The 12,327-nt window shown below is 39.4% G+C and overlaps 1 protein-coding gene across 1 annotated transcript; it reads right to left on the reverse strand.

The window, feature by feature from the left end:
* Nucleotides 1-9,774: 9,774 nt before the first annotated feature.
* LOC139449983 (protein FAM181B-like) lies at nucleotides 9,775-11,951 on the reverse strand. Its single transcript, XM_071231594.1, has one exon. It carries the CDS (start codon nucleotides 11,397-11,399, stop codon nucleotides 10,305-10,307), a length of 1,095 nt encoding a protein of 364 aa, XP_071087695.1. The 5' UTR covers nucleotides 11,400-11,951; the 3' UTR covers nucleotides 9,775-10,304.
* Nucleotides 11,952-12,327: the final 376 nt, after the last annotated feature.

Consider the following 12,327-nt stretch of genomic DNA (forward strand, 5'->3'; position numbering starts at 1 on the left):
GTTGTAGTGGTAGTGGTGCTAGTGGTGGCAGTGGTGGTGGTGGTGGTGGTGGTGGTAGTAGTGGTAGTAGTAGTGGTGGTGGTGGTGGTGGTAGTAGTTCATAATACTGACACTATCTTTTATAATACTGACAATATTTTCATCATACTGACAATACTTTCATGATATTGACAATACTTTCACAATACTGACAATACTTTCATGATGCTGACAATACTTTCACAATACTGACAATACGTTCAATACTTTCAATGTACGACGACTTAAACAAATATACACGTCAGTGGTGTTTACGTTTAACACATGGGTCAGTTAAAGTGTCAGTCGGTTTAACAGCCCTTTGTACAATACACCAGCATAATCCCCACATCGTGTTTATTACACACTCTGAAGTCTCCTTACACAATTTAATTTGAAAACCACCCAAGAACAAATGACGACGACACACCTCCAACACAATGTCATAACACAAGATAAACTTCAGTACCACATGAAAATAATGACGCTATTAACACGCTCGCCGTGAACCGACGTATGAGAAGGTTCTCGATAACCCTGTGAATCTCTCCTAACCTTCACTCAATGGCCTAACAACGCTTCTGGGGTCATCTGGAATTTCATTCTGAGTGAAGATCTTCTTCTGAGAGGTTCAAGGCTTGGAGAGATCATTTGTACGCAATTTGCTGTCCCACCTGCCTTGTAGACGCTATAAGACTCTCACCAATGGCATGACCCTCAACACCGAAGACGCGTGCCGTCGGGTTTGGCCATGAATTGCATGCTTTCTTGCAACGATACCTCTGCTGGAGGCGAATTCCATCGCCTTGGTTGCCATATACACCGTTTGTAGGGAACACCTCGTACATGTCGGAAGCATACCATTCTTATTCATATTGCGTGGGGAGTTATTTGCTTCTGTAATGAAATTCTAAAAATACAATAGTTGTATGATTATTTACTAGATGTTTACATGTTTGGCCTAGTCCTGCTGCTGAACACCTAACCAGAATATCAAGACTACAAATGTTTTCTTCTTCTTATGGTGTTTACTTACAATGGAACACTTACATGGAACATCATTATTAATTATGAATTACTTCCACCAGGTTGGAAATAAATGAACTCGACATAAGTCTACATATATACATTCGCTGGTTAATTGGAACTGTCATGGTTTCTATGCTTTCTCTCCTAATTTCCATATGTTATGATGACGTGCCCGAGGTTTATTATTGTGTCGTTAAACGACCAGCATTTTCAGTCATGCATCATAACTTGGCATAACCAAACAAGAATTTTAGGAAGATGTTTTTGGTCCAATAAGTATTTGATTTGAAATCAAAATGGCAAATCTCATATCCCCTATCAGTGTTTCCATGACGTTCAAATGTCATTTGAAATATCTAGATGAAGTAACAATCAACAAGCTTAAGTATGCTTTTTTGTTAGGAAAATTAGACATGTCTGGAAAATACCTTTCGCAATTTATTTTGAATTAAATCACGCAATAAGCACATCTGAACAACTTGACAATCTCTCGACATTAAAACCAAAATATCCCTTTTAGTAAATCAAGGCATATGTTATCACAATTTCTAAAATTTATTAAAAATAAAAATTAAACCATTTAATTTTGGAAATTGATTGTTTCCTTGAACCAAACTGGCACTTAAGGAACAATAAAGGCAATTCCACTCTGCCCTTGTACGACACAATTCCACTAACACAGTCTTGTCCTCAGCGTGACCGAATTCCAGAATTACCTCTAAGTATCTCAAGGCAGCGTGCACCCGTATACCACCCGTATACTACCCGTAAACCACCACCCCCGTCTCTAGACACCTGAGCATGTGTGAAATATGCGGAAGTATTTCGTATCGCTGCTGCCTCGGAGATAGTGGTTCGGCGGTGTAGCTGCGACTGAAATATGCCCGGCACTCACTGCCACCATGCTGGGCCATGCAGCACTCGCACAATTACTACTCATTGCTGGCATGCAGGCATACAACGAACACGTCAACACAATCGCGGTTTCACACGACAAATAAATACAATTTTACCTTTGTTAAGGATTCCTATTGTTCAACAATATACCACTGATATTTTATAAAGTGTGTAATGTACTGTGACATGAACTGCTGGGCTAAAGAAATCATATACACCCATGTTTGATAGTGGCTAAAAATGAACCAAACAAGAAATGGTTATTCGATGGTGATGTAACTGATGCAGGTATCATAGTTGTGTTTTGGACCTTGAGTTTGCTGTGTTTCGGCGACTGCCCAGTAACGTTTTGATAACGTTTGTATTTTTTGGTCATATCCTATCTAAGTGTATACTTTCTATTGCCCGTCATTTATCTTGTTATCCATTGGCAAGATATTGAGATCCCCGGGAGATACCAAGCTGGATATAGATATTAAACCCGTGATAAACCTATATAAACCAGAAGACGAATGTACTAAGTATATATGCAACTATAACTTGCAACTTTGACCACTTCTCAATAAGATCTGTCATTTATCACCAATTGTATTATATTGATTCGATTGGTATAAGACGATGGCGCTTCTTCTTTGGCAATGGTATTCTTTTTCGTTCACGAAATCTGTCTCTCGCATTTATTGTCATTATAAATATTTATTGTGTCAGATCAACTATAACTGTTCATTTCTATTCAAATTTACCCATGCCAACACTACCAGTTTCTTGGACCGCCTCCGTGGTCTAGTGGTAGAGTGGCAGCCCGGAGAGCGGAAGTTCCGGGCCGCGTCATACCAAACGACATTAAAGATGGTACTTGTTGTTACCCTGTCTGGCGGTCGGCATTAAGGGGCTAAAACAAGGACTGGTCGGCTCGGAGTCAGTATACTGTGTCTGAGTGGGGTATTCATGTTAAACTGCGGCATGGTATCTCAGTGAGCTAGCACTATAAATCGGCTTCAGTCTGGACTAGTACAAGCAGCCACACAAACACACACACGTACATGCACGTCGCTATATGAGTGCAATAATCTGTATCAATCCAATGATTGGGGATATTTCAGTGGACCCAGTTTGTGTATGAGAATAAGTTGACGTCACATATATGTATATACATATGACAGGGACAAGCGACATGATATATACTACTCAAAAGAAGTTAAAGAACTTCTGATGTTTGTAATATGACAATAGTTGATCTGTAATGGCTGGTGGGTATTGCAACAAATCGCCTTTCAATTGTGGATGTTCTTACTTGTTTTAAAGTATCGAACGTATGGGAATAAGAGAGTTTTCTCCCAATAGTACACGGGAGTCGTTGAAATCAAAATATATAAGGCCGCTATATGGGTATATTTGTAATGTCTTAATCTAGATTTTGAGGGCGAGTGAGTATTGTTTTAACACTATTCAGCAACATACCAGCGGGGGACACAAGAAATGGGCTTCACGAATTGTACCCATGTGGAAATCGAGCCTGGGCCGTCGAGAGAACGAGAGAACCACTTGGCTACCCTACCGCTTCCAGGTTGTGAGTATGCATGCCTTGTAAATACATAGTATGATCTCATCAGCGATTGGTCGACGTTAAATATTGGACAAAAAACGTTCTTGTCCAGTATAAAACAAACATGGTCTGTCGTTACTAACCTGTTTTCTAAGGGTCGTTGCTCTGAACTTAAGTATTGGATTGGAAATTACTTCCGGTATGAGAAGAAATCTTTACATAAGAGGATTTCCCTCCATGTGTATTGGCCTGCTTGTGTTAAATTGTACCAGTGTACTGTCTTTAAAACATCTCATGAACATCTCTACTTTCTCTTTATAAAGAATTTGAAAAATGTTCATGCGGGTGAACAAGAGAGTGAAACAAAGACTAATTCTGACTTTTCACCAAAGCATCTTCAATTTCTTACTATCACAGGTAAGCCCTGACACGACACACAAGAATATTAATCTACTCTACCAATTTTGTTCTCTCTCCAGTTTTAGAAGTACAGTAAACTACGTTTATAACGAACACGCTTATAACGAACTGACGAATATGACGAACTTATTTTTTTGTCCCGGCCACTGCTGTATCTATGCTGTACATATGCTTATAACGAACTACGGTTATAACGAACTAAAATTAGTGGCCCCCTTTGAGTTCGTTATAACCGTAGTTTACTGTAGATAGGGACGGGTTAATTCCAACATTCTATGGGTACTGGAAGCGTAACGAATACGAATTAAACCCTTATTACAGACAGACATAGTTTATTATTATTATTACAGATGTATGAGTGAGTTAGTGTAACGCCGTTAGGAAAAGCATTTCAATTATATCACGGCGTGTCAGCTTATTGTGATAGGAAAGCCTCCGTGCTGACAAACCAAGGGTCGTAGTCGGACCGTTCTCCATATGTGACCATTGTAGCCGAAAAAATCATATGTGAACAACTATATGAAACACGTACTAGTTGTACAATCAATAAAATATAGTGCACCTTTTGAAAGTACACATGTCGCAGATATAACAGATATAATAAAACATTAAAATTGGAAACTATATCTGTTTATATCGATGTCAGATTCTTTATGATGAGAAAGACAACGTTTCGGACTATTCACCTGATGAAGGAGTACGCATATACAGTAAACTACGGTTATAACGAACTCAAATGAGCCACTAATTTTAGTTCGTTATAACCGTAGTTCGTTATAAGCATATGTACAGCATAGATACAGCAATGGCCGGGACAAAAAAATAAGTTCGTCATATTCGTCAGTTCGTTATAAGCGTGTTCGTTATAAACGTAGTTTACTGTACTCCGAAACGTTGTGTTCCTCATAATAAAGAAGTCGACATCGATAAATTCTCTCTCTTATGTGTATCACTTTTGTGTGATTTAAACATCCATCTGTGTCCGAATCCTCATTAAATGTAATGATTAAACTTGCAATCAGGATGCTATTAGTTTAATACCACGAATCAGCACGCAAAACTGATTTGACAATATCTATTACACATCAAAGACTAAAACTTTTCTTCACCACGGCGTTCGAGGCACTCAAGGGCTTTTCAGCTTAAATCCTACAAGAACTAGCCACTTGATATCAGTAATTGAAACGTTATTGTCTACTTATAGTATTACAGCAGCTGTTCTATGTACTCTACGGACCACTTCAGTCACGCTGATATAGTCTGTAATTACCCACCTTCCCTCTGTTTGTATAGACCTTTAGCGTCACCCTTAAATCTATGACGTAATGATGACGTAACATAGACATTACAGGTGGGGCCCTACTGAGTTCCCAAACTAATGCAATGCCAGAAACCATAATTGTCATTAACGCTTTTTATTAACCTGTCATTTAAGAATATGTTTGTATCGGAACGGAAAATTGAACAGTGAGAGAAAACCCAATTACCGTCCGCCGACCGGGTCAAGTATGACGCAATGGAGATTAAAGCTAGCTTATAATCTTGAGCAGTATTTGCGTATTTGAAGGACAAGTTGACTTGTAAAGTTAAAGACAGACGACATGTCGCGCCGTAACTGTGTGTGAGCTTAGTGTAGGGATCAAGTGACTGCATCCGTCTGCTTCTCCCGGTGTTGTTTTTCAAATCTCAGTCATATCTAGGAAAGTTAATCTTTTAAAAGCATAACGCCCCTTAACGTCCTTCTTAATTTAAGACTGACAGGCGTTAAGCAACAAATGTGGTTATGTGATACATTTATAGAAAGGCATTGAGCCACATACATTGTATGCATTTATTAAAGACAGTTGTCTCTAGAACCTTATAATTGTCTCTGAAACACAGTCAGTGGTGAACTTTATTGCAATTTACATGTTGTAACACTATCTTCCAATCGAAACAGGAAGATGGAAAAATGTAACACATTTTCATCGTTTCTGTAATCTCTGTGAAAAAACGACATTGGAGAGTAATTCCATAATGTACCCAGTATTTGAAATAGAAAGATGCAAACATTTCTAACCCTACTCTTGTAAAAATCCAGGTGTTTATAAAATGAGAAACCATTTCAGCAGAAAGATTTTTAAATGTTAAAAACATCAAAGAAAGTGTGCGTTCTAAGACTATGAGAAGATTATATACAGACCATCAGTTTATACCCAATGCGTTCTTCTGTGTCTTCCTGAAACCACCATGCCATGTTGTGTGCGCAGAGTGTACAGACACACCTATGTATGAATGAATACTTGTACATGTGTATGACAGTCATGTATCTCGTATACCTCCGTCTGAGCGTAATAAAGTTCTGTTGTTTTTCTCGTGCCGGTCAAGACTTAAAAGTCTGTCATAATAATAATACGAGAATAATCAGGGTCACACCGGTCGTGCGCCGTGTAAACACAGTCGTAAACCATGCCCTACATTGGCCAGGATGGGAGAAACCCGAAGTCATCTTCACAAAGTGACAACAAATTGATGGAGACCAAGGTGAATTCCTTTCATTGTTTAACAAGGAAATAAACTAGACATAAAGAACGAAGAGTGAATGAGTGAGTATATTTTTACGCCGCATTTAGCAATATTCCAGCAATTTTACGGAAGGGGACACCAGAAATAGTAGAAGAATAATAGGAAGAGTGAGTGAGCAAGTGATTGAGTGAGTATGGTTTTACGCCGCTTTTAGCAATATTCCAGCAATAATACGGCGGGGGACACCAGAAATGGGCTTCACTCATGGTACCCATGTTGGGAATCGAACCCAGGTCGACGGTGTGACATTTTAACTACTAGGCTACCTGACCGCCCCTGAAGATCCTGGGTATGCTATGATATAACTAAACCATCGGCACTCTTTCTGGTTAAACTTGACATTGCGTACACAGTGAAGCCTCGTTATTCCGGTGATCACCGTGCCTTTAAAGTTAACGAACCACAGTAGGGTTTATTAAATTGTATAGACACAACCCTGCAGTTAAAGGCCAGAAGGAAGGGTGTCTGGACTAATGAGGTTCCATTGTAGGATAAATGTTTCGTTTTCAAGTAATATGGGCCGGGCATCCAATATATCAAAAGTTCAGATGAGTTAGACCCCATTTTTATGTAAATATGAATATGTAAATATGAATAACTATTCACTACATATAAAAAACCCATCTGATGATGTTTAGTGATGATGTATGAAAAAAATAGAATGTATAATCTCTTATAACGACCAATGCTTTACTTGATCTGATTGCTAACGAGTAAGAAATAGTGTCACGTTATGTTTTTCAATTTGAGTTTCATTTTGATAATCATAGTTAAACTTTACTATATATAAGTAAAAAATCCAGAATGAAACACACTTTTGTGAATAATTCATATGTTGTACTCAACCAGATAACGTTTTATAAAAATATAAAATCGTTTATGTTTTTTCAAATATTTTGGACATTCATTCAAAATACTATCTTAATAAGGTAATTGTTATTATCTCTAGGGTCACCATAGTGACCAAAGTTGCCAAACTGGAATTTTCCCGAAATCAACCAAATTGTCAAGAAAATATACTACTCAAAAGTTAAAGAACACCCGATACTTTCATATTAGTATAGTCAAACGTTCAGTTTAACTACAGTAATATGAATGAATCGGGTTTTCTTTAACATCTTTTGAGTGGTATAAAACCAGAACAGATGTCAGTTTATGTAGTCGTAAGTAATTGCCGTTGTGTTTCCATGGTGATTCCGGGCAGTTTTAATCAACTCTGAGACGTGAGAACAAGCAAATATTGCACCTGACAACACGCGGACGTTTAGTAGAGGTATCTGACTGAACTATAGGAGGTGCTGAACATCCCCTGTATTGACGGCTAGACAACGTTATATAACGTACACCTCCCATTCAATTACCTGTGTCACCTTGGTAAATATTACAGGTATGTGGGAAGTATTTTTCGTAATGAATCAATTAGTTTTTCGAAGGCTAAAGTGTAGACATGTCATCCGTGTGTGACGTAGAACGTCAATCTATTTATTTAATTACAGGAAATATATTGACAGCGGGCGTATATGAACCTATCATATGACAAAATGACAAGGAAAGTATCTACATTTATATACATCCCTTATGTCTTTATCCGGTAATATAATGAAGGGACTATATCAGAAAACGCTGTTATATGGGTGTTATATCATACCATGAAGGTAACATGTTTGCTATAAAACTGTTATACATGTATCATGAAGGTTACATTCCTGTTACACGACTCCTGTTTCTGAAACTGAAGTTCAAGTCCCTCCTGACTTGGCGTATTTGATGAGGCACTTGGTGTTGATACATTTACAGCGAAGCCCCCTTAATCCAGGCAGTGAACAGTGAAACTGCCCGGATGTACACATTTAAGCATGAGGTGTTGGTAAGTAGTAACATTCCTTAAATTAATTGTATACGTTCAAAGTAAAAGCCATGTGTTCCCAGTCTGTCTATTCACCATGGAACATTCAACACATCTATTCACTATTACACATTTAATACATCCATTCATGACATCTGTTCACCATTTAGCAAATCGATTTAACATGAAAAAAAACAGCACATACTTTCAACATTCAACACATTTATTCACCATTAAACATCCAGCACATGTATTTACCATTCAACATCCAGCACACCAATTCATCATCTAACATTCAGCACCTCTATTCAACATTCAACATTCAGCACAGCTATTCACCATTCAACACATCTATTCACCATTAAACATCCAGCACATCTAATCACCATTCAACATCCAGCACATCTATTCACCATTTAACATTCAGCACATCTATTCAACATTCAACATTCTGCACATCTATTTACCATTCAACATTCAGCACAGCTATTCAACATTCAGCACATCTATTCACCATTCCACATTCTGCACATCTATTCGCCATTCAATATTCAGCACATCTATTCACCAGTCAACATTCAGCACATCTATTCACCATTCAACATTCAGCACATCTATTCACCATTCAACATTCTGCATATATATTCACCATTCCACATTCTGCACAACTATTCAACATTCAACATTCAGCACATCTATTCACCATTCAAAATTCAGCACATCTATTCACCATTAAACATTCAGCACATCTATTCACCATTCAACATTCAGCACATCTTTTCAACATTCCACATTCAGCACATCTATTCAACATTCCACATTCAGCACATCTATTCACCATTCCACATTCTGCACATCTATTCACCATTCCACATTCTGCACATCTATTCACCATTCAATATTCAGCACATCTATTCACCGTTCAATATTCAGCACATCCCAGGTGTCACGTTGTAAACTATTGATACTTAAGTTGAAGAGACGCGGGGTGTTGTTGTATGTCTGACCACATGTCACAAGCTGTGCCTCTGGAGGAAGAAGACATCGGTTTCTTTATCTGTTGTGTATCTCAGCAGGTTACAACCGACTGATACATACAGCCACTGCAGGCGGGAATATACGACCAGATCAATGTCACCCCATTCAATACATACATTGAACTGGTCTAACACGCAGCAATAAAATAACTGTACACTGATTCAGAATTATATAAAACGTCAACTCCAGGGAACAAGCAGTCTCGATTATTCCATTGGGCAGAAAAGGAAAAAAAAGCAGCGAAAATTATATGAATGGATTGACTGAAAATCAGTGATGACACCAGGTGTTCGCGAAAAGTGTTAGATCGCCCTACCTCCAAAATAACACTGTAGATTTCAAGGAACTAAGATTGCTACTATGTCAAAGAGAACATAAGAAAGAAATATAAATATTCACATGATTTATTCATAAATATATTCACAATGTAATATCACATGCGGAGGTCGTTGGTTATGAAAATGTGAGAAAGCTACAAGTGCATCTTGTTCACGATGAGAAATGACGTCGGATCTATTTTCATAGGAAACAATTTCCCCTATCACCACAAGCGGTCACCGATGGTGCAATAGTTAAGTTAATGTGTAATGTACAATGAAGCATATGCTTAATATTGCTTAAAATGTATCCCGAAATACATTTAGATCAAATGTAATGGACATGTCACGTAAAGACAGATGTTACATTTGAATACATATTATTTGTTCCAATGATCAATATGAACCGGATGATAAGTCAGTTTATCCTGAATTCGTCAAATGAATAAAGTATTCTACAAATATAAATATATACCTTAATGGCGTTCGACGTAAAAGCTAGGGAAAGCAAATTCGTCGCTCCGTGAAACGAACGAGTCGTTGATACGTCTTGCACAAATGAATTATGGCACAGTTTCAAAATGGCAGTTCGTCATTGCAAATATTGAGTACCTGGATCACAACCAAATTATAAATATGTATAGTTTGGCTCTATGTTTACTCCTTGCCACGATGAAGGGATCGCATTGCTTTGGCGCACTGCGAAAGAGTTTGGAAATGTCTGATGGAATCCGGGCAATGATGTGGCAGACGACATTCCGGACATCGTCTGCTGGTGAGGGTATTGGCTCTCACTTTCCAATGAAACAGGAGCAATTTGATTAAAGTTCAGATGGAAACGTTCGTTATTGTTGTGTTGTGGTTGTTGTTGCTGTATGTGATGATGGTGGTGAGACTGTTGGTGTTGTTGATAAACGTTGAAGTTATTGACATTTTCTTCAGTGGACTGCATGAAATTTGCCGCCATATTTGAGTTTGAGCACGGCCAAGACGGGCTTCGGTTTGAGAGATCGGGAGACGAACTGCAGTAGGTTTCCGACGAGTCTGAGAATGATCTTGGACTACATGTCCCAACACTCCCGGGTGTCCGGGCCGCGTCACGTGGGGGGTCCTGCCAAGACCCCGATAACAAATCACTGATGTCAGTCTGCCCCAAGATACTCTCAATCGTGTCAGCAGGCAAGGATGGGTATGGGTTTAAGGCAGGATCGAATCCTAACGTATTAAACGTTGCTAACGCTAACGGTGGCATTGCAGGGTCGACAACGTCCAGACCATCTCGGTCCCCGGTTCTTGCACCAGGCTCCGTGAAAAATGATGCCGGTAAATTTCGGCATCTCAATGGTTGCTTTGGACCAGTTGACTTCGGTTGATCTGTACAGCAACGTTCATGTAGCGTCCGGGGGTCAAACAGAGCTTGGAGAGATTTAATCTGTATACCAATCTGTGACGTTTCTTTCTTGGTAGATTTGGTACCTGAAGGCACACTGTTCACAACACTAGTTCTGCTTTCTCCGGAGCGTCTCGGAGAACCCCCGCATCGTTTCAGTTGTTTCTGAAGGTACTTTCTATGGTTAACCTTCCTTTTTGACTTGGAAGGTCTGTCCAGAGCAAGCTTAATGTTACTTGATGCCATGTCAACAAAATTCAACAAGTTCGCAGTGTCATCCCGCTCCTGCATCTCAGAATCAAGGTTCATGGGTGGTGTCATCAAGCTTGTCATTTTGAAAACTCTTTCGGGATTCAACTAGAGATTTAGATCATATGTCCACAAGTCGTATGTCAGCACAGTCACAGTCACTTAGCCAATGTGACAGACAGGACTTCCACTTAGTTAGCCGTGATCAAATCTAGGAAACATCACATGTCACAAAATAAGTTTTAAGAGCCACTGTGGTCGACCGAACCAGGAAAATCCTCGAGGAAAGTGCACGCTTGATCTGAAGTAAGGCTGTCACGGTATTGAGTGATCAAACCTGGTGTTGACTTCCCACAACGTATAAATAGCTATGGGTGGAAATAAATTAACCTTTCAAAATAAGATTATTGTAAACGTCCACACTAATCCTTGGTCTCTTTATGGGACCGTCAGTCAACCGGATTGGTCGTCCAGATTTGGCGATCACTCCTCCTTGGCTTGGCTTCACTGTGCCCTTTTTATCCCAACACCGCAAAGCAAACACAAATGTGACGCTTGATTGACTGGTCCAAGTGTAGACCCGGGATGAAGTTGACAGATTGTCGTCTGCGACTCTCGTGCTCACGCCTGCTGTAAGCGGGTAGAGACTAGTCATGTGACCTGTCTGTCGTCTGCTCCGCTATTTATCCTGGATGGGTGGGGCCGAGTTGATGAGAGCTCACTGAATTGGGGTGGTCTACGCTCAGGTCGCCCGAGGTTAAGTTAACAGTGAATAATACCTGGCCAATAGCTGTGACCGTAGAGTCCCAAGGTAGAGTGACTCTGACCGTTATGTGGGTTATTCTGAACATAACGAGTCGGCCCTTAACACAGCAGGGAGGCACTTTGATCGACAAACATAGGTCTATAAAATAAGCTACCTCCCCCACAAAAGTACACAGACGCTCCACAAAAGGTCGAAAGTTAGAGGAATGAGGGGTTTATTGCCTCGGCAGTGGTATTGATAGTGCCT

Source organism: Haliotis cracherodii, unplaced genomic scaffold (assembly GCF_022045235.1).
Source record: "Haliotis cracherodii isolate W230 unplaced genomic scaffold, xgHalCrac1.p SCAF_8, whole genome shotgun sequence".
Taxonomy (NCBI): Eukaryota; Metazoa; Mollusca; class Gastropoda; order Lepetellida; family Haliotidae; genus Haliotis; species Haliotis cracherodii.